The sequence below is a fragment of the Rhinoraja longicauda genome, chromosome 6 (assembly GCF_053455715.1).
Source record: "Rhinoraja longicauda isolate Sanriku21f chromosome 6, sRhiLon1.1, whole genome shotgun sequence".
In the NCBI taxonomy this organism is placed as follows: Eukaryota; Metazoa; Chordata; class Chondrichthyes; order Rajiformes; family Arhynchobatidae; genus Rhinoraja; species Rhinoraja longicauda.
In genome coordinates, this window is record NC_135958.1 from 6,602,754 (window position 1) to 6,623,892 (window position 21,139).

Here is a 21,139-nt window from a genome sequence, read left to right on the forward strand (position 1 = left end):
GGTCAGCGTGGACTCGATGGGCTGAAGGGCCTGTTTCCACGCTGTATCTGTAAATTAAACTAAACCTAAGTGTGCCAAAATCCAGCACCTGTTTCTTCTCCCCTTGGCTTCTAGCTGGGGGTAACATAAACCTTTCACCACGGGCTTGCACACCCGTTTAATTTGGAACAGAAATTTCTCTACTTGTAGGTTGACAAGATTGTGGGTTTCTCATGCCCAAACCTACAACTTGATGATGAAATCATTAAATGAACACCATTCTTGATTGGTACAGGTGTCAGAGGTTATGGGGATCAATAAAATGCTTGCTGATCTCGAGTGGGAAACTCTTCAAGACCGTAGGACCAAATTACTCCTGACGACCATCTATAAAGAAACGCATGGGTTTATTCCGAGCAACATCAAGAGTCATCTTCACTCTGCAAATTCATCCAGACAACCAAAGACCAGGCAATCGGGGGTTTCAAATACAGCATCATCCCAACAAGTAAAGACTGTTATAGGTATTCACTGTACCCAAAGGCAATTCACGAGTGGAATCATCTCCACCATGACATTCGCACTGCACCAGACGTTAAAACCTTCAAGACCAAGTTGGAAACAATCGATATTAAGAGTGACCTTTCAGGCCCACTTTAATATTTAATTGCGAATTGGCACATGAGCCTCCTAACGTTTGCTACAACCAGTGATGGTGATTATACGTCAAGATACAGATACAGAAGGCAGGAGAATGGGGTTAGGAGGGAGAGATAGATATAAACATAGCACAAAAAGTAAGGAAATTTGTGTTTGGTAGATTATTTCTTTGTTGTAACAATGCTTCTTGGCAATAAATCTTATACCGTTGGAAAGCCTGTTTATTTCCCTTTTAAATGGTGCCACATTTGTAAGGAACATGCATTTGTGGGATGAGCAGCAGAGCTGAGTATATGGGTTGCGCCCATGAAAAATTTGCCAAATCTTCTCTGCCAATGCCAAACAGCTTATTCTGCCATTGACTCTTGTTCGGTGTTGTTTGGTGGATTGGATGATTGAAGTCTGAAGAAACAAGACATATTGGCAATTTAACAATTTATTCATTTAATAAACAGGAGCCACAGTAGCGTGTGGAAGAACCATACACAGCCATAACAGCCTGGCACCTCCTCCTCATGCTGGTCACCAGCCTGGTCACACACTGTTGTGGGATGGCATCCCATTCTTGTCAGCACCTGGGGGTACCAGAAGCTCAAAACAAGAGTCAATAGCAACAGCAGAATAAGCTGTTTGGCATTGGCAGAGAAGATTTGGCAAATTTTTCATAGGCGCAACCCATATACTCAGCTCTGCTGCTCATCCCACAAATGCATGTTCCTTACAAATGTGGCACCATTTAAAAGGGAAATAAACAGGCTTTCCAACGGTATAAGATTTATTGCCAAGAAGCATTGTTACAACAAAGAAATAATCTACCAAACACAAATTTCCTTACTTTTTGTGCTATGTTTTTTAAATATATATTTTTTTCATATTTCAGATACAGCGCGGAAACAGGCCTTTTCGGCCCACCAAGTCCGCACCGCCCAGTGATCCCCGCACACTAACACTATCCTACACACACTAGGGACAATTTTTACATTTTACCCAGTCAATTAACCTACATACCTGTACGTCTTTGGAGTGTGGGAGGAAACCGAAGATCTCGGAGAAAACCCACGCAGGTCACGGGGAGAACGTACAAACTCCTTACAGTACAGCACCCGTAGTCAGGATCGAACCTGAGTCTCCAGCGCTGCATTCGCTGTAAAGCAGCAACTCTACCGCTGCGCCACTGTGCCACCATGCCACCGATCAGCCATGATTGAATGGCGGAGTAGACTTGATGGGCTGAATGGCCTAATTCTACTCCTATTCCTTATGTCCTTATGACCTTATGACCATTCCCAGATGTCTTGAGGAATGTTAGATTTGCCTATTGTCCATTTTGACTGGGAGGACATAACAGCCCATGTGATCAGGGGCTCCATGTTGTTTCTTCATGAGGTTGCCATGAGATTTGTGAGTCATTTGCTTTTCAAGTACCGGCAACTCGTGAAGACCAAGTTATTGAGGATGAAGACGACCAGGAGGAGATCAGCAGGTCCTTCTTCGTTTAGTTTGGAGATGCAGTGCAGCAACAGGCCCTTTGGCCCATCGAGCCCTCATCGATCAACCCAGTGCACTAGTTCTATCTTACATTCTCGGGACAATTTACAGAAGCCGAATAACCTGCAAACCTGCAGGTCTTTGGGATGTGGGAGGAAGACAGAGAACCCGGAGAAAACCCATGGGGTCATGGGGAGAATGCGCAAAATCTGTACAGACAGCACCCGTAGTCGGGATGGAACCCGGGTCTCTGGTGCTGTGAGGAAGCAACTCTGCCACTGTGTAGTCGAGATGGATCCCGGGTCTCTGGTGCTGTGAGGCAGCAACTCTGCCACTCTGCTGTCGTCTAACCATCATTCCAGCAGTGATCAGTGTTTCTATTTTAACAAGTTCAGAGTCACGTTCGTTCAACTGTGTCTGAACCTCACCAAGCAATGGTTTACTTTCGAGTCACGTACTAATCCAAAAGGTCACACAAGCATTGGTTGGCGTGGCCAACACTTTTATCACCTTTTCCAAACTTATGTGTGTAACGTTACTGCAGTGCAGCGTTACTCAGTCACCTTTCTGATTTGAACCTTGACTTTGCAGTGTGCTAAGGTTGGTGTTTTTTGAAAAGTAGCAAGCCGCCAGTAAGGCGGTTCTATGGACATTTGACTCTGGCAAAGGGTAAATTACATGCCTTTGTTGCCTTTTCTTTGCAGATCCCTTGATCCGGGCAGTGCATGATTGCAATCGATCCATTTACAGTGTAAAGATACATGATAAGGGAATAGTGTTTAGTGCAAGGTAAAGCCAGCAAAGTCTGATCAAGGATAGTCCGATGCCCACCAAAGGGCGTTGATGCTCGTTATCCACCTGCCTTTCTGTGGACCTGCGCTGATCGCCAGAAGGTCTCTTAATGTGGCCAACATGAGCCTGGTTCCAAACCACATAGGAAGTGGTGCTGTGGTTGGAGAGTTAATGTTGTACCAAAGCTCCATTGATGTTTAATTTAGTTTAGAGATACACCGCGGAAACAGGCCCTTCGGCCCACCGGATCCGCGCCGTCCAGCGATCCCCGCACATTAACACTATCCTACATGCATTACGGACAATTTTTACATTTACACCAAGCCAATTAACCTGCACACCTGTACGTCTTTGGAGTGTGGGAGGAAACCGAAGATCTCGGAGAAAACCCATGCAGGTCACAGGGAGAACGTACGAACTCCGTACAGACAGCACCCGTAGTCGGGATCGAACCCGGGTCTCCGGCGCTGCATTCGTTGTAAGGCAGCAACTGTACCGCTGCGCCGACCGCCCGTGTTATGTAAGGTCGAGGTGGAACGAACGAATAATGAAAGGTCTAGATAGAGTGGATGTGGAGAGGATGTATCCAGCACTGGGAGAGTCTATGCAATGAATCTCGTTTGATTATTAAATGTCTTCAACAGAATAGATGTTGGTGTTTGTGCAGTGAAGAAAGCCAATGGAATGTTGGCCTTCAAAACAAGAGGAGTTGAGTATAGGAGCAAAGAGGTCCTTCTGCAGTTGTACAGGGCCCTAGTGAGACCGCACCTGGAGTACTGTGTGCAGTTTTGGTTTCCAAATTTGAGGAAGGATATTCTTGCTATTGAGGGCGTGCAGCGTAGGTTTACTAGGTTAATTCCCGGAATGGCGGGACTGTCATATGTTGAAAGACTGGAGCGACTAGGCTTGTATACACTGGAATTTAGAAGGATGAGAGGGGATCTTATCGAAACGTATAAGATTATTAAGGGGTTGGACACGTTAGAGGCAGGAAACATGTTCCCAATGTTGGGGGAGTCCAGAACCAGGGGCCTCAGTTTAAGAATATGGGGTAGGCCATTTAGAACTGAGATGAGGAAAAAGTTTTTCAGTTAGAGAGTTGTGAATCTGTGGAATTCTCTGCCTCAGAAGGCAGTGGAGGCCAATTCTCTGAAAGCATTCAAGAGAGAGCTAGATAGAGCTCTTAAGGATAGCGGAGTCTGGGGGTATGGGGTGAAGGCAGGAACGGGGTACTGATTGAGAATGATTAGCCATGATCACATTGAATGGCGGTGCTGGCTCGAAGGGCCGCATGGCCTCCTCCTGCACCTATTGTCTATTGTCTATTCCAAAGATGGGATCTCAACAGCATGATGATTACTTTACAGAGGAAACATTGACTTCAACGTTCAACCTCCGTGGGAGGAGTGTTGGTGCGTGGTGTCGGCTTTTAGCGGTTTAAATATGGGTAATGTGGACATTTGAAGGCTCTGGGCCTGTACCTGCTGGAGTTTAGAAGGATGAGAGGGGATCCCATTGAATCCTACCAAGTAATGAAAGGTCTAGATGGGGTGCTTGTGGAATGATTTCAGCAATGGGAGAGTCTAGAACTAGAGGGCACAGCCTCAGAATGAAAGGACATACCATTAGAAAGGAGATGAGGAGGAATTTCTTTCGCCAGAGGGTGGTAAATCTGTGGAATTCATTGCCACGGGACAGCTGTGAAGGCCAGGGCATGGAGTATTTTGCAAGTGGGAATAGGTTCTTGATTGGTAAGGGCATCAAAGGTTACGGGGAGAAGGCAGGAGAATGGGGTTGAGAGAGAAAAATAGATTTACTATCATCGGATAGCGGAGCAGACTCATTGGACCAAATGGCCTAATTCTGTTTCTACGTCTTTATGTGGTGAAATTTGTGGCAAAGTAACCATAGACGCCTGTTCCTTGAAGCTGCTGCGAGCTCTAAAAGTTGTTACAGTTTCTTTTAACTCTACCATCAATTGTCGGCAGCCAGTCTTCAGATGCCCGGAAATAATCATAATTATTCCAAGTTCAATGTTGGAAGTGGTGGTGCAGCGGTAGAGTTGCTGCCTCACAGCGCCAGAGACCCGGGTTCGATCCTGACTACGGCTGCTGTCGGTACGGAGTTTGTACGTTCTCCCCGTGATTTTCTCTCCGGGTGCTCCGGTTTCCTCTCGCTCTCCAGAGACGTGTGGGTTTGTAAATTCATTGTAAATTGTCCCGAGTGTGTATCGTAAGGGTTGTGTCGGTGTATGGTGTGATTGCTGGATGGCGTGGAGGGCTGTATCTCTAAAGTCTAAATCACAGGGTGACCATGGGCCGATCACGTTTTTCCCATCATGCTCCCCTCCCCTTCCACCCCACATCTATTGTCGGGGTCAAGCCTCATTGGGAAATCCAGCGTTAGTTCACCTTAATGGCGTTGGATAAATCACCAGATACAATTTCAGCCAAAGACTTAATAGAGGTCCTCAAGGGGAGCTGTTCGAAAAATATTCCATAGACTCGCTGTCAACTTGATGAAGTGCCTTTCAATAGCAGTGGTGAACAGAAGCATATATAATATAATTTTATATTACCACTTGAATTTTTAACCAGAAAAACAAACATTAAATGATCATCTACTGTGAGTTATTATTTAAAACTAATGACTATTGGATTGTAATTGTTATATTTTGAGAGAACGGCAATAAAACAAAAGTAGTGAGCGAGTATTTCTCATTGAGGATGTTTATTGGGTGACTTGAACTAATGAATGTATGGAAGGTTGATAATATAGTTCCCAGCGAAATTGTTAAATTGCTTATTGTTGAAACCATAAAGTTCTTTCAGAAGAAGGGTCTCGACCCGAAACGTCACCCTTTCCTTCCCTCCAGAGATGCTGTCTGTCATGTTGAGTTACTCCAGTATTTTGCGTCTATTTTCGGTTCTTTCGTAAGATTGGTTGTGCAATAAATTAAAGGTGGCAGGCTCTAAGGTTAATTATCATTTGTTCAAATAACCATCTTCTCGTTGTTTCTTTCAAAACACAGTTCGGTTAAATTAAAATGACAGAAATAATATAAATACAATTGAATTAATCTCTTCGCTCTTTTCAAATTTTAAACCTTTAAAGTTTACGTACATTTGATAGAAATGTTTAAACTTGTAGAGTGAGAACTCTTTGCATTAAGGGAGCAGTCCAAGATTTGCCAAAATAATTAACTTGCCTCCAAGGAATATTTTTTTTTCCCAGTACAGTTGCAACTAAGACATATGGGACAATTAAAGAATGTGCAGTAAGCTGTCACAAATACTGTATGGCCTCCCTTCTCTTTCATCTGTTTTGTTAGCGCTGATTATGTAATAAATGGATAACATTTTATGTTCAAGTCGTTGGAATGACTTTTGAAGGAGGCTTGCCAACATTATTAGGTAGACCTTCCTCAAGCTGACAATGATCTATTCTACATCTTCCTTAATCTTTGGCCCCTTTGATCGCATGTTTTTCACACTTTGCTCTTCCGTATCTCTCAATAGACAATAGACAATAGGTGCAGGAGGAGGCCATTCGGCCCTTTGAGCCAGCACCACCATTCAATGTGATCATGGCTGATCATTCTCAATCAGTACCCCGTTCCTGCCTTCTCTCCATACCCCCTGACTCCGCTATCCTTAAGAGTTCTATCTAGCTCTCTCTTGAATGCATTCAGAGAATTGGCCTCCACTGCCTTCTGAGGCAGAGAATTCCACAGATTCACAACTCTCTGACTGAAAAAGTTTTTCCTCATCTCAGTTCTAAATGGCCTACCCCTTATTCTTAAACTGTGCCCCTTGTTCTGGACTCCCCCAACATTGGGAACATGTTTCCTGCCTCTAACGTGTCCAACCCCTTAATAATCTTATACATTTCGATAAGATCTCCTCTCATCCTTCTAAATTCCAGTGTATACAAGTCTAGTCGCTCCAGTCTTTCAACATATGACAGTCCCGCCATTCCGGGAATTAACCTAGTAAACCTACGCTGCACGCCCTCAATCTCGTTTCCCTGTCCCCTGACACTCAGTCTGAAGGAGGGTCTCGACCCGAAACATCAGCCATTCCTTCTATCTAGAGATGCTGCCTGTCCCGCTGAGGTGCTCCAGCATTTTGTGCCCATTGTTAAGCAGAGACCACCGATCAGAGGTGAGATTCCAGGCAGCTTTACCCTGTGAATTCCCTGACTGGCGAATATTTGGCTGAGTATTTGGGTGGCGGAGGTGTGAAGAATGTGAGATTCTCCCCTGTTGCACTCTTGCAGTGCGCAGGGATGACTGAGAGGCAATGGGACATTTAACAATGCAGTTAAACAGGCATGCAAATGCAATAACATTCAAATAATTTAGTTTCGTTTATTGTCACGTGTACCGAGGTACAGTGAAAAGCTTTTGTTGCGTGCTAACCAATCAGCAGAAAGACAATACATAATTACAATCGAGCCATTTACAGTGTATAGATACATGATAAAGGAATAACGTTTAGTCTACAGTAAAGCCAGTAAAGTCCGATCAAAGATAGTCCGAGCGTCACCAATGAGGTTGATCGGAGTTCAGGACTGCTCTCTGGTTGTGGTAGGATGATTCAGATGCTTGATAACAACTGGGAAGAAACTAATAATATATAATAATAATAAAAAAATATTTAATAACTATAATACTATGGAACCATAACTGTGCAAAAACCAAAGTCAATAGTGCAACCAAAGACATGGAAAATCATAATTTCTGAGGTTAGTGTTGTGTTCAAGAACCCAGTGGTTGCTGGGATGACGTTATTCTTAAACCCGGTGGTCCATGTCATAATGTTCCTACCAATAATCAATTACTCATCATTCACTTTAGCTTCAGATTTAAAATGGCTGCGTCTTGCATCACAACAAGTGACAGTATTTGTGTTGTGTAAGCGTAGTGCTTCACTGCCCACCGGCTTTAGTATTAGTAGAAACTGAAGAAGGATGACGACCTGAAACGTCACCTATCCATGTTCTCCAGTGATGTGCAGGAAGGAGCGGCAGATGCTGGTTTACACTGAAGATAGACACAAAATGCTGGAGCAACTCAGTGGGGTCAGGCAGCATCTCTGGAGAGAAGGAATAGGGTTGATCCTACTTCGGACTGAGAGTCAGGGGAGAGGGAAACTAGGGGTATGAAAAGATACAGGGATGCTGCCTGACCTACTGAGTTACTCCGGCACTTTGTGCCTTTTTGAGCTTTACTCAGCTGATCATCTTCTTTTGTGTCTTTCAGATATAAATCTTGTCCTACTTGGCTGACATTATTCTGTTTAGCAATTCTGGGATTAAACGTACCCAATGAGGCTCAACGTTTATAGATTGATAAGCTCGTTCCATACATCCACCGCCCTTTGTGTGAAAACGTTACCCCCTCAAATTCCTATTAAGTCATTCCCCCTTCACCCTAAACCAATGTCCTCTGGTCCTCGATTCCCCTACTCTGGGCAAGAGACTCTGTGCATCTACCCGATCTATGAATTTATACACCTCTATAAGATCTCCCAAATCTCCAAACCCACAGGTCAGTGGGATGTAGTTGGAAACCGGAGTACCCTGAAGAAACCCACGCAGTCACGGGGAGAACGTGCAAACTCCACACAGACAGCTCCCGGGGACAGAATCTAAAGCGGGTCCTTTACATTGCGAGAAATACCGCCAACTTTAATTTAGTTATTAAATACATGGCATCGACAATTTTTAACGGAAAAGAATGAAAAACCTTTTTATCTTCCTATCAAAACATGGAAACCACTCGGGTTCCTTATTGACATGCTTGATATTCAGTGTCAGTTCAAAACAAGGGATTTACTAGTTTTCGATAATGTAAATTGCAGTGTACCATATGTGTGTTAAACCAACCTGCTGCGCTGAACATTTGTGTAAAATCCCTTGATTCAGTTTCCAGACGGCTGATCAATTGCAGATTGATATTACATTGTGTTTAACTCCCGAATTTAATCTGCCAGTGTAAAACGAGGCAAAGTTTGACATTCACGATTGCATTAAGTCTCCGTGCTCTGCCTGGGCGCTGAGCATGTGTTTCTAGGATCACTCTGACGCTTTGAACTCGATGCCAATGCCAAAAGATTTTTTTTTTTTTTTTTTTTGGTGCATGTTGCGATGTTTCCTCTAATCAGATTGAAGTAGCATCAGTCAGTCTTTCTCATCTTTTAATTCCAGGCAGTTCATTGTCTCTGTTGACCCAGTTTCTACACAGCTCCCCATGAGTATGCCAGGTTTAGCAATCTCTGTTAATTTAATTTGTCGTTTCGTTCAGTCCGACAAGCTGTGAGCATAATCAGTGTGGGGGGGGGGGGGAATATTATTAAAAAAATAACTGGCTGTTCATCCTTAATTGATGCTCCTATCAGCCTTTGTCCTGACCAGTCCTGGCAATTATTTGCCAGTCATTCAAGCAGAATTTAACGGACTGCATTTTCTCCTGTGGAAACATGTATAATTTAGAAATCTGATTTAGTTTGGAGAAACTAATTGGTGCGGGTTTGTAATGAGGCCGACAGGGAGTACATTTACTCTTCGCGTTGTGGGGAGAGGTGGGCGATGGGGTTTTAAGGTGGGTGGGGAGAGTATTTTAAACTAAACCTTGAAGCTGAAGGTATTGCCAGGAACCACAGATGCGGTACGGTGGCGCAGCGGTAGACTTGCAGGTCTCAGAGCGCCGGAGACCCGGGTTCGATCCCGACCGCGGCTGCTGTCTGAGTGGAATTTCCCCTGTTCTCCCCGTGACTGCGTGGGTTTTCTCCGGGTGCTCTGGTTTCCTCCCACACTCCAAAGACATACAGGTTTGTGTGTTCATTGGCTTCTGGAAATTATAAATTGCCCCTCATGTGTTGGATAGCGTTAGTGCATGGGGTGATTGCTGGCCGGCATGGACTCGGTGGGCCGAAGGGCCTGTTTCTGTGTTATATCTCTCTTTTTTTTAAAATGCTGGTTTACATAAAAAGGACATAAAGCGCTGGAGTAGCTCAGCGGTTCAGGTAGCATCCAGTTCAGGGGGTATGGGGAGAAGGCAGGGACGGGGTACTGATTGAGAATGATCAGCCATGATCACATTGAATGGTGGTGCTGGCTCGAAGGGCCGAATGGCCTCCTCCTGCACCTATTGTCCATCTGTGGAGACCATGGATGGGTGACGTTTCAGGTCGGACACCTTCTTCAACATTGACGTTTTGGGTCGGGCTCCTTCGGAGTCTAAAGAAGGGTCCCGACCTGAAATGTCACCTATCTTTGCTCTCCAATGACGCTGTCTGGCCCGCTGAGTTACTTCAGTCTTGTTTTAGCTTGAGGTGGATCTTGTGGTTCTGGGCCAAAGATCACGTTGGACTTGCTTGGGTTCGGTGGCTTGCTGGCTTAGATAATGACCGTTTGTCCAAAGCAGACCTTGTGTTTCGGGTGAGGTTCAGGTTTTCAACAGATTTCTAGAGGTTATGGGGAGAAGGCATGGGGAATGGGGTGAGGAGGGAGAGATAGATCATAGAAACATAGAAACATAGAAAATAGGTGCAGGAGTAGGCCATTAGGCCCTTCGAGCCTGCACCGCCATTCAATATGATCATGGCTGATCATCCAACTCAGTATCCCGTACCTGCCTTCTCTCCATACCCCCTGATCTCTTTAGCCACAAGGGCCACATCTAACTCTCTCTTAAATATAGCCAATGAACTGGCCTCAACTACCTTCTGTGGCAGAGAATTCCACAGATTCACCACTCTCTGTGTGAAAAAAAACGTTCTCACCTCGATCCTAAAAGACTTCCCCCTTATCCTTAAACTGTATGTTGAAAGGCTGGAGCGATTGGGCTTGTATACACTGGAATTTAGAAGGATGAGGGGGGATCTTATTGAAACATATAAGATAATTAGGGGATTGGACACATTAGAGGCAGATAACATGTTCCCAATGTTGGGGGAGTCCAGAACAAGGGGCCACAGTTTGAGAATAAGGGGTAGGCCATTTAGAACGGAGATGAGGAAGAACTTTTTCAGTCAGAGGGTGGTGAAGGTGTGGAATTCTCTGCCTCAGAAGGCAGTGGAGGCCAGTTCGTTGGATGCTTTCAAGAGAGAGCTGGATAGAGCTCTTAAGGATAGCGGAGTGAGGGGGTATGGGGAGAAGGCAGGAACGGGGTACTGATTGAGAGTGATCAGCCATGATCGCATTGAATGGCGGTGCTGGCTCGAAGGGCTGAATGGCCTACTCCTGCACCTATTGTCTATTGTCTATTGTCTATTGTGACCCCTTGTTCTGGACTTCCCCAACATCGGGAACAATCTTCCTGCATCTAGCCTGTCCAACACCTTAAGAATTTTCTATAAGATCCCCCCTCAATCTTCTAAATTCCAGCGAGTACAAGCCGAGTCTATCCAGTCTTTCTTCATATGAAAGTCCTGCCATCCCAGCCATGATTGAATGGCGGAGTGGACTTGATGGGCCAAATGGCCTAATTCTACTCCTATTCCTTATGACCTGATGCTTATGAAGCCACCTGTTCTACCACATGGCATGAGATCCTGCTTATAGCCGTGTCCCTGCACTGCAGTCTTAACATTGTCACAAAGATGGTTATTTCTCAAGGGAACCAGTAATTAATGGGCCCCATTCACAACTGATTAACTGTAGTTCTGCTGCTGATTACATTTGTAGAGATCTTAAACTTGCTTTACATTCCATTCTGCCTACTTTCTCCGACATTATTTAGATTACAGATCCATTATTTATTTAACTAAAATTGTTGTTGGATTTACCTCCTGCCTTTTGTTTTGTGAGCGTGCTGCCTCGAGATTTTCAAATGGAATGAACAATCAGTTTGCCTTTTTAATTGGAAGTTGATTTTCTCCCTCAGCCTCGCAAGATGGTTTTCAACCATGACCCGGTCGGTCAATCACGGGTATTGACCTGTGGAAACAAGGAAATGCAGATGCTGGTTTACATTTTTTTTTTAAAAAGACACAAAGTGCTGGATTAACTCGGCAGATTCGGCAGCACCTCTGGAGAACACGGTTAGGTGCTGTTTCGGGTTGGGACTGTTCTTCATCCCGATTGTAGTGGATGGGGATGAGAGTTGGAAGAGAGGAGGGGGCAGGACGAAGCCTGGCAGGGAGTACGGGCGCTCCCCGGCTTACGACTTGCGATAGTTCGACTTTGCGATGGTGCAAACGGCAGCGACCCGTGGCGAGCCTCCGCTCGCTCCCGGCCACGCGATCGCGCGTATTGCAATGCATTTCCACTTGCAATACTTTCGGTTTCCGATGGGTTTCTCGGAACGGAACCCTGTCGGAAGCCGAGGGGCAGCTGTAGCCCTTACAAATGGCTTTATGTCCCGGGGCGCCTCCTACAGCCACCCTTGAGGGCGCTGGAGGCAATGGAGGTGCCCCCATAGTAAGTGTAAGAAAATAACTGCAGATGCTGGTACAAATCTGGAATTCTCTGCCACAGAAGGTAGTTGAGGCCAGTTCATTGGCTATATTTAAGAGGGAGTTAGATGTGGCCCTTGTGGCTAAAGGGATCAGGGGGTATGGAGAGAAGGCAGGTACGGGATACTGAGTTGGATGATCAGCCATGATCATATTGAATGGCGGTGCAGGCTCGAAGGGCCGAATGGCCTACTCCTGCACCTATTTTCTATGTTTCTATGTAAATCGAAGGTATTTATTCACAAAATGCTGGAGTAACTCAGCAGGTCAGGCAGCATCTCAGGAGAGAAGGAATGGGCGACGTTTCGGGTCGAGACCTTTCTTCAGTCTGAAGAAGGGTCTCGACCCGAAACGTCGCCCATTCCTTCTCTCCTGGAATGCTCCCATAGTAATGTTTGTTCGTGTGTCTCAGGATTTAAACGCAGGAATGGGGATGTATTTCCAGGCGGGGATGTGGTGTGATTTATAAAGACGTTGCAAGTGATATCATTCCCATGTGCCTACTGTTCTTAATCTTTTTGGCAGAACATTCACTTTGAAATATAATGGTGTCTGACCTAATGTAAGGCTCAGAGGGATCTTTAGAATAAAGTGACAAAGTTGAGTTGAATACTAGGTAGTTTATTTTTTTGCTTGAAAGATAGGGCATGGAAATAGGTCCTTCGGCCCACTGAGGCTGTGCTAACCATCGATCATCCATTCACACTAGTTTAGTTTAGAGATACAGCGCGGAAACAGGCCCTTTCGCCCACTGGGTCCGCGCCGACCAGCGATCCCCGCACATTAACACTATTCTACACCCACTCGGGACAATGTTTACATTCACCAAGCTAATTAGCCTACAAACCTGTACGGCTTTGGAGTGTGGGAGGAAACCGAAGATCTCGGAGAAAACCCACGCGGGTCACGGGGAGAACCTACAAACTCCGTACGGACGGCACCCGTAGTCGGGATCGAACCCGGGTCTCCGGCGCTGCATTCGCTGTAAGGCAGCAACTCTACCGCTGCGCCACCGTGCTGCCCTAGTTCTATGTTATCCCACTTGCGCATCCATTCCTTACCCACACGGGGCACTTTACAGAAGCCAATTAGCCAATAAACCTGCACCTCTTTGGGATGTGGGAGAGCGCCCAAAGGAGGACACCCACACCGTCACATGAAGAACGTGCAAACTCCACACCGACAGCACCTGAGGTCAGGATGGAACCCGGGGATCTGCCGCTGTGAGGCAGTGGCTCTACTGTCTGCATCTTGAAGACGTTCACACTTTTAAAAATAAATGTCTCACAAAATATTACCTGAGCCAAATGTTTATACTATTATTATTCTAGTTGTGATGACACCTTTGCCACAGCAAAACAAACAACAGCCCAATATTGTTTAATTATAATGCTGCTTATCTGTCTCATTTGTATATTATCAAAGTCATTACACTGCTTTCAAATTGCACCAATTTCATGGCTTCACTCATTGGATATTTTGCAGATGTCAAGTTGTGTTGGTTCTCTGGTGCATGAAGACACCATTCCATATTGGCATCGCCATGACATTTCTATAAACCACTCTGCAGTGGCCAACAGAAAATATGTTCATTGCTTCATTGTTTAGTTTAGAAATACAGCGTGGAAACATGCTCTTCGGCCCAGCGAGTCCGCGCCGACCAGCGATTCCCCGCGCCCTAACATCCTACACACACGGATCACACACAATTTTACATTTGTACCAATTGACAATAGACAATAGGTGCAGGGGTAGGCCTTTCGGCCCTTCGAGCCAGCACCACCATTCAATGTGATCATGGCTGATCATTCTCAATCAGTACCCCGATCCTGCCTTCTCCCCATACCCCCTGACTCCGCTATCCTTAAGAGCTCTATCTAGCTCTCTCTTGAATGCATTCAGAGAATTGGCCAAGCCAATTAACCTGCAAACCTGTACGTCTTTGGGGTGTGGGAGGAAACCGAAGATCTCAGAGAAAACCCACGCGGGTCACGGAGAGAAAGTACAAACTCCGTACGACAGCACCCATAGTCGGGATCGAACCCGGTTCCCTAGCGCTGTGAGGCCGTAGGTCTACCACTGTGCTGCCCACCGCGGTCATTGCTTCATTGGGTACGGGTGTCCGAGGTTATGGGGGGAAGGCAGGAGAATGAGGTTAGGAGGGAGTCATGCCTCGATCAGCCATGATTGAATGGCAGAGTAGACTTGATGGGCTGAATGGCCTAATTGTACTCCCATCACATATGACCTTATGATTTGTCTAAAAAGTAGTCTTTAAAAGCGATTGTGAACATTGTAGATTGGGTGGCCATTGCTCATGCCAATTTGTACATTACATTGAATTTAATGGTATGTTAAGACCTAGGATAGTTTGGTCTTCATAAACTGTTAACTAGTCGCAGTGCCAAGGTTTAGTCATTTAGACAGGTACATGGATAGGAAAGGTTTAGAGGGATATGGGCCAAACGTGGGCAAGTGGAGCTCGTGTAGATGGGACATCTTGGTCGTCATGGGCCAGATGGGCCGAAGGGCTTGTTTCAGTGTATGTATGACTCCATGACTCCATGACTATTTCTGCAGATCTGGAAGTCTTGTCAGTAGCTTGAAGATGTGAATATTAAATGTAGTTGATATATTTTAAGAACAAACTTATTCCTGTGGCCTTTGTATTAACAACTGGAATGGCTTCATGATTAAATAATCTGTGATGGAGCAGAATCGAGTAGCTTTGAAGTGCCCAGGAAAGTTGCAACTGCGCATAAAATAGTACACAGGCTGAGACATTTTGCAAGAGACTTCTTCCCCTCTGTTATCCGGCTTCTGAACAGACCTTCCACAAGCTAGGGTACTGTCCGATTCAGCGCTACCCCATTGCGGACATTGGACTTTGTCTCTGGAACTGATGGGCTACAATGCTGAGAACTATATTCTGCACTCTGTATCTTCCCCTTTGCTCTCTACCTGTTGTACTTGAGTTTGACATGATTGTATTTACAGTATGCACTGTATTAACTGATTTGGTTAGATAGCATGCAAGGCAAAGTCGCCTCAGTACATGTGACCATAACAAACCTAAAGCAATTGCTTTTACTGTGTACATTACACTTTGTAATGTGGGAAACCAGGATTCTATATATGGGATAAATGGCTGTAATTATTTCCAACAATATTAAATTGTTTTAAACGCCATCCGTTTCCAATGTTCAGCATTTTGAAGCAAATTCAAAATTTGGATTTAAGCGTGAGTATAGTTCGACCTGGTGAGGGAAACCATGGCAACGTGTAGTTCCGTGAAGATAGACACAAAAAGCTGGAGTAACTCAGCGGGACAGGCAGCATCTCTGGAGAGAAGGAATGGGTGACGTTTCGAGGTCAAGTCCCTTCTTCAGACTCGGTTCCATGAATGTCTCCAAGAATGTTCCCGATGTTGGGGAAGTCCAGAACCAGGGGTCACAGTTCAAGAATAAGGGGTTGGCCATTTAGGACTGAGATGAGGAAAAACTTTTCCACCCAGAGAGTTGTGAATCTGGAATTCTCTGCCACAGAAGGCAGTGGAGGCCAATTCACTGGGTGTTTTCAAAAGAGAGATTTAGCTCTTAGGGCTAATGGAATCAAGGGAAAAAGCAGGAACGGGGTACTGATTTTGGATGATCACCCATGATCATATTGAATGGTGATGCTGGCTCGAAGGGCTGAATGACCTACTCCTACAGCTATTTTCTATGTTTCTCCAGTGCCCTCCATAATGTTTGGGACAAAGATCCATCATTTATTTATTTGCCTCTGTACTCCACAATTTGAGATTTGTAATAGAAAAAAATCACATGTTGTTTAAGTGCACATTGTCAGATTTTAATAAAGGCCATTTTTAGACATTTTGGTTTCAGCATATAGAAATTACAGCAGTGTTTATACATAGTCCCCCCATTTCAGGGCACCATAATGTTTGGGACACAGCAATGTCATGTAAATGAAAGTAGTCATGTTTAGTATTTGGTTGCATATCCTTTGCATGCAATGACTGCTTGAAGTCTACGATTCATGGACATCACCAGTTGCTGGGTGTCTTCTCTGGTGATGCTCTGCCAGGCCTGTATTGCAGCCATCTTTAGCTTATGCTTGTTTTGGGGGCTAGTCCCCTTCAGTTTTCTCTTCAGCATATAAAAGGCATGCTCAATTGGGTTCAGAACGGGTGACTGACTTGGCCACTCAAGAATTGACCATTTTTTAAACTTTGAAATACATCTTTGTTGCTTTAGCAGTATATTTGGGATCATTGTCTTGCTGTAGAATGAACCGCCGGCCAATGAGTTTTGAGGCATTTGTTTGAACTTGAGCAGATAGGATGTATCTATACTCTTCAGAATTCATTATGCTACTACCATCAGCAGTTGTATCATCAATGAAGATAAGTGAGTCAGTACCTTCAGCAGCCATACATGCCCAGGCCATAACACCCCACCACCGTGTTTCACAGATGAGGTGGCATGCTTTGGATCTTGGGCAGTACCTTCTCTCCTCCATACTTTGGTCTTGCCATCACTCTGATATAAGTTAATTTTCGTCTCATCTGTCCACAAGACCTTTTTCCAGAACTGTGGTTGCTCTTTTAAGTACTTCTTGGCAAACTGTAACCTGGCCATCCTATTTTTGCAGCTTACCAGTGGTTTGCATCTTGCAGTGTAGCCTCTGTATTTCTGTTCATGAAGTCTTCTGCGGACAGTGGTCATTGACAAATCCACACATTACTCCTGAAGAGTATTTCTGATCTGTCGGACAGGTGTTTGAGGATTTTTCTTTATTATAGAGAGAATTCTTCTGTCATCAGCTGTGGAGGTTTTCCTTGGCCTGCCAGTCCCTTTGTGCTTAGTAAGCTTACCAGTGCTCTCTTTCTTCTTAATGATGTTTTAAACAGTTGATTTTGGTTAGCCTAAGGTTTGGCAGATGTCTCTCACAGTTTTATTCTTGTTTCTCAGTCTCATAATGGCTTCTTTGACTTTAATTGGCACAACTTTGGTCCTCATGTTGATAAACAGGAATAAAAGTTTCCAAAGGAGATGGAAAGACTGGAGGAAAGACAAGGTGCTGAGAGCTCTCTTATACCTGCATTAAGGAGGCATTTATAATAATAAATAATAATAATAATAATAATAATAATATTCATTTATTGTCGTTGCAACAAGTGCAACGAAATAAAAAAATAGCAATCCTGACGGTGCGTAAAAAACATATATGCAATAAATGCAAAACAAATAAATACCAATATATTAAATACAAAAGTTTTAACAGTGTGACCTATTGCAGAAAGTAGTGTTCAGTTCTCGTATGGCCCTGGGGTAAAAACTGTTCTTGAGTCTGTTTGTTCGGGATTTGATCGACCTGAAACGTCGACCAGAGGGCAGAAGAACAATCAGACGGTGGCCGGGGTGGGATGGGTCTTTTATTATTTTTCCTGCTCTACTGAGGCAGCGCAGGCTGAACAGGTGCTCCAGGGAGGGCAGTGAGCAGCCGATGATCTACTGGGCCGTCGTGATGACCCTCTGAAGGGCCTTCCTGTCCTTTTCTGAGCAGCTGGCATACCATGTGGTTATACAGTATGCCAGCACACTCTCGATGGAGCAGCGATAGAAGGACATCATGAGCTTGACACACCTGAGTAATTACAAACACCTGTGAAGCCATGTGTCCCAAACATTATGGTGCCCTGAACTGGGAGAACTATGTATAAATACAGCTATAATTTCTATATGGTGAAACCAAAATGTGTAAGAATGGCCTTTAATAAAATCTGACAATGTGCACTTTAACCACATGTGATTTTTTTTCTATTACAAATCTCATTGTGGAGTACAGAGGCAAATAAATAAACGATGGACCTTTGTCCCAAACATTATGGAGGGCACTGTATGGTTCTAAGTTTAGTAGGAGTGTATGAAATGAGTATAAATCTCACGGTGGTTTCCTTTCTATTCCAGTTTGCTGGGAACAACAACTACATGAATATGACAGATCCATGCCATGCTTTCTTGACCAGCAATGAGGTGAGTATATTAATTCTGCTGTTTCTATTATATCTGTAACATGTACGTCATTTTAGTTTTAGGTTTAGAGATACAGCGCGGAAACAGGCCCTTCGGCCCACCGAGTCCGCACCGACCAGCGGTCCCTGCACATTAACACTATCCTACACACACTAGGGACAATTTACACTTATTCCAAGCCAATTAACGTACAAACCTGTACGTTTTTAGAGAATGCGAGGAAACCGAAGATCTCTGAGGAAACCCATGCGGACATTAGACAATAGGTGCAGGAGGAGGCCATTCGGCCCTTCGAGCCAGCACCGCCATTCAATGTGATCATGGCTGATCATTCTCAATCAGTACCCCGTTCCTGCCTTCTCCCCATACCCCCTGACTCCGCTATCTTTAAGAACTCTATCTAGCTCTCTCTTGAATGCATTCAGAGAATTGGCCTCCACTGCCTTCTGAGGCAGAGAGTTCCACAGATTCACAACTCTCTGACTGAGATACGGTCACAGGTATGGAGGGCGTGCAGCGTAGGTTCACTAGATTAATTCCCGGAATGGCGGGACTGTCGTATGTTGAAAGGCTGGAGCGATTGGGCTTGTATACACTGGAATTTAGAAGGATGAGGGGGGATCTTATTGAAACATATAAGATAATTAGGGGATTGGACACATTAGAGGCAGATAACATGTTCCCAATGTTGGGGGAGTCCAGAACAAGGGGCCACAGTTTGAGAATAAGGGGTAGGCCATTTAGAACGGAGATGAGGAAGAACTTTTTCAGTCAGAGGGTGGTGAAGGTGTGGAATTCTCTGCCTCAGAAGGCAGTGGAGGCCAGTTCGTTGGATGCTTTCAAGAGAGAGCTGGATAGAGCTCTTAAGGATAGCGGAGTGAGGGGGTATGGGGAGAAGGCAGGAACGGGGTACTGATTGATAGTGATCAGCCATGATCGCATTGAATGGCGGTGCTGGCTCGAAGGGCTGAATGGCCTACTCCTGCACCTATTGTCTATTGTCTATTGTCTATTGTATAAACTCCGTACAAACAACACCCGTAGTCAGGATTGAACCCGAGTCTCCGGCGCTGTGAGGCAGCAACTCTATCGCTGCGCCACCGTCCGCCCTTACAGTCGTCTTACAGTGCATCGATGATCTCAGCCACGATGTTTGGTTGTACAGTGTCCCTTTCACAGAATGTAAATTTCGATGGACACCAAATGTAACTCAGTAACTCAGCGGGACAGGCAGCATCTCTGGAGAGGTGACATTTCGGATCGAGACCCTTCTTCAGTGTCGACCCGAAACGTCACCCATTCCTTCTCTCCAGAGATGCTGCCTGTCCCGCTGAGTTACTCTGGCATTTTGTGCCTTTCTTTGGTGTAAACCAGCATCTGCTGTTCCTTCCTACATAAATAAAGATTAGTTCCTCTAAATTTAATGTAAACATTCATATTCAGGTCAAGGGTGAGGCCGATCCATCCCAGAAAAAATACTTTTCTTCTCGCTATCGAAGATTTTAATCTGGTAGCCAACATTTGTATGACATAGTGATTTGAATAACACAACATTTATTAATGTGTTCTTACAAGTGAAAATTGGCCATTCGCAAGTCCATTATACACAAAATAGACATTATACATAGACAATAGACAATAGGTGCAGGAGTAGGCCATTCGGCCCTTCGAGCCAGCACCACCATTCAATGTGATCATGGCTGATCATTCTCAATCAGTACCCCATTCCTGCCTTCTCCCCATACCCCCTGGCACAAGACACAAAAAGCTGGAGTAACTCAGTGGGACAGGCAGCATCTCCGGAGAGAAGGAATGAGTGACGTTTGGGTTGAGACCCTTCTTCACACTGAGTCTGAAGAAGGGTTCTGACCTGAAACGTCACCCATTCCTTCTCTCTGGAGATGCTGCCTGTCCCACTGGCTCTGTCGGGACATTGGGCATCACCTAGCTGCAGAGTTTGCCTTCTCTCTGCCTCGCCCTTTGCCATTCAGTTGGTGACTGAGCATCAACAGTGAGGTTTTGGTGGCACATTGGCGCAGGGGGTAGAGCTGCTGCCTTACGTCGCTGGAGACCCAGATTCGACCCTGGCCTGGGGTGCTGTCTGTACGTGGAGTTTGCACATTCTCCCTGTGGCTGTGTGTGTTTCTGACCATATCCCAAAGACGTGAGGGTTTGTAGGTTATTTGGCTTCTGTAAATCGCCTCTCATGTGTAGGGAGTGGATGAGAAAGTGGGATATCATAGAACCAGTGTGAACGGGTGGCCGATGGTCAGCATGGACTCGGATGGCTGAAGGGCCCATTTTCTAGGTGTGTCTTTCTACCAATCCTTCAGTTTAATGGCTATTGTTTCCATTTGTGGTCATTATGCGACTAATCTGGGACAGTGTACAGAGCATGCTGCCTTTGAACCACAATGGCAACCAAAGCATAGCAACTGATCAGATTTAGATTTAGAGATACAGCGCAGAAACAGGCCCTTCGGCCCACTGGGTCCGCGCCGCCCAGCGATCCCCGCACACTAACACTATCCTACACCGTCTAGGGACAATGTTTACATTTGCCCATCCAATTAACCTACGTACCTGTACGCCTTTGGAGTGCAGGAAGAAACCGAAGATCTCAGAGAAAACCCACGCAGGTCATGGGGAGAAGGTACAAACTCCGTACAGACGGCGCCCGTAGGCAGGATCCAACCCGAGTCTCCGGCGCTGCATTCG

At 45.2% G+C, this 21,139-nt stretch overlaps 1 protein-coding gene across 3 annotated transcripts in view; it reads left to right on the forward strand.

The window, feature by feature from the left end:
* The window catches only part of tox3 (TOX high mobility group box family member 3), a 112,930-nt gene that overhangs the window by 42,890 nt on the left and 48,901 nt on the right, over positions 1-21,139 (forward strand). For all 3 annotated transcript variants that reach the window (XM_078401634.1, XM_078401637.1, XM_078401636.1), the window contains exon 2: positions 18,356-18,421. In XM_078401634.1, the coding sequence (XP_078257760.1) occupies positions 18,356-18,421 (66 nt within the window). The remainder of the gene's footprint in view (positions 1-18,355; positions 18,422-21,139) is intronic.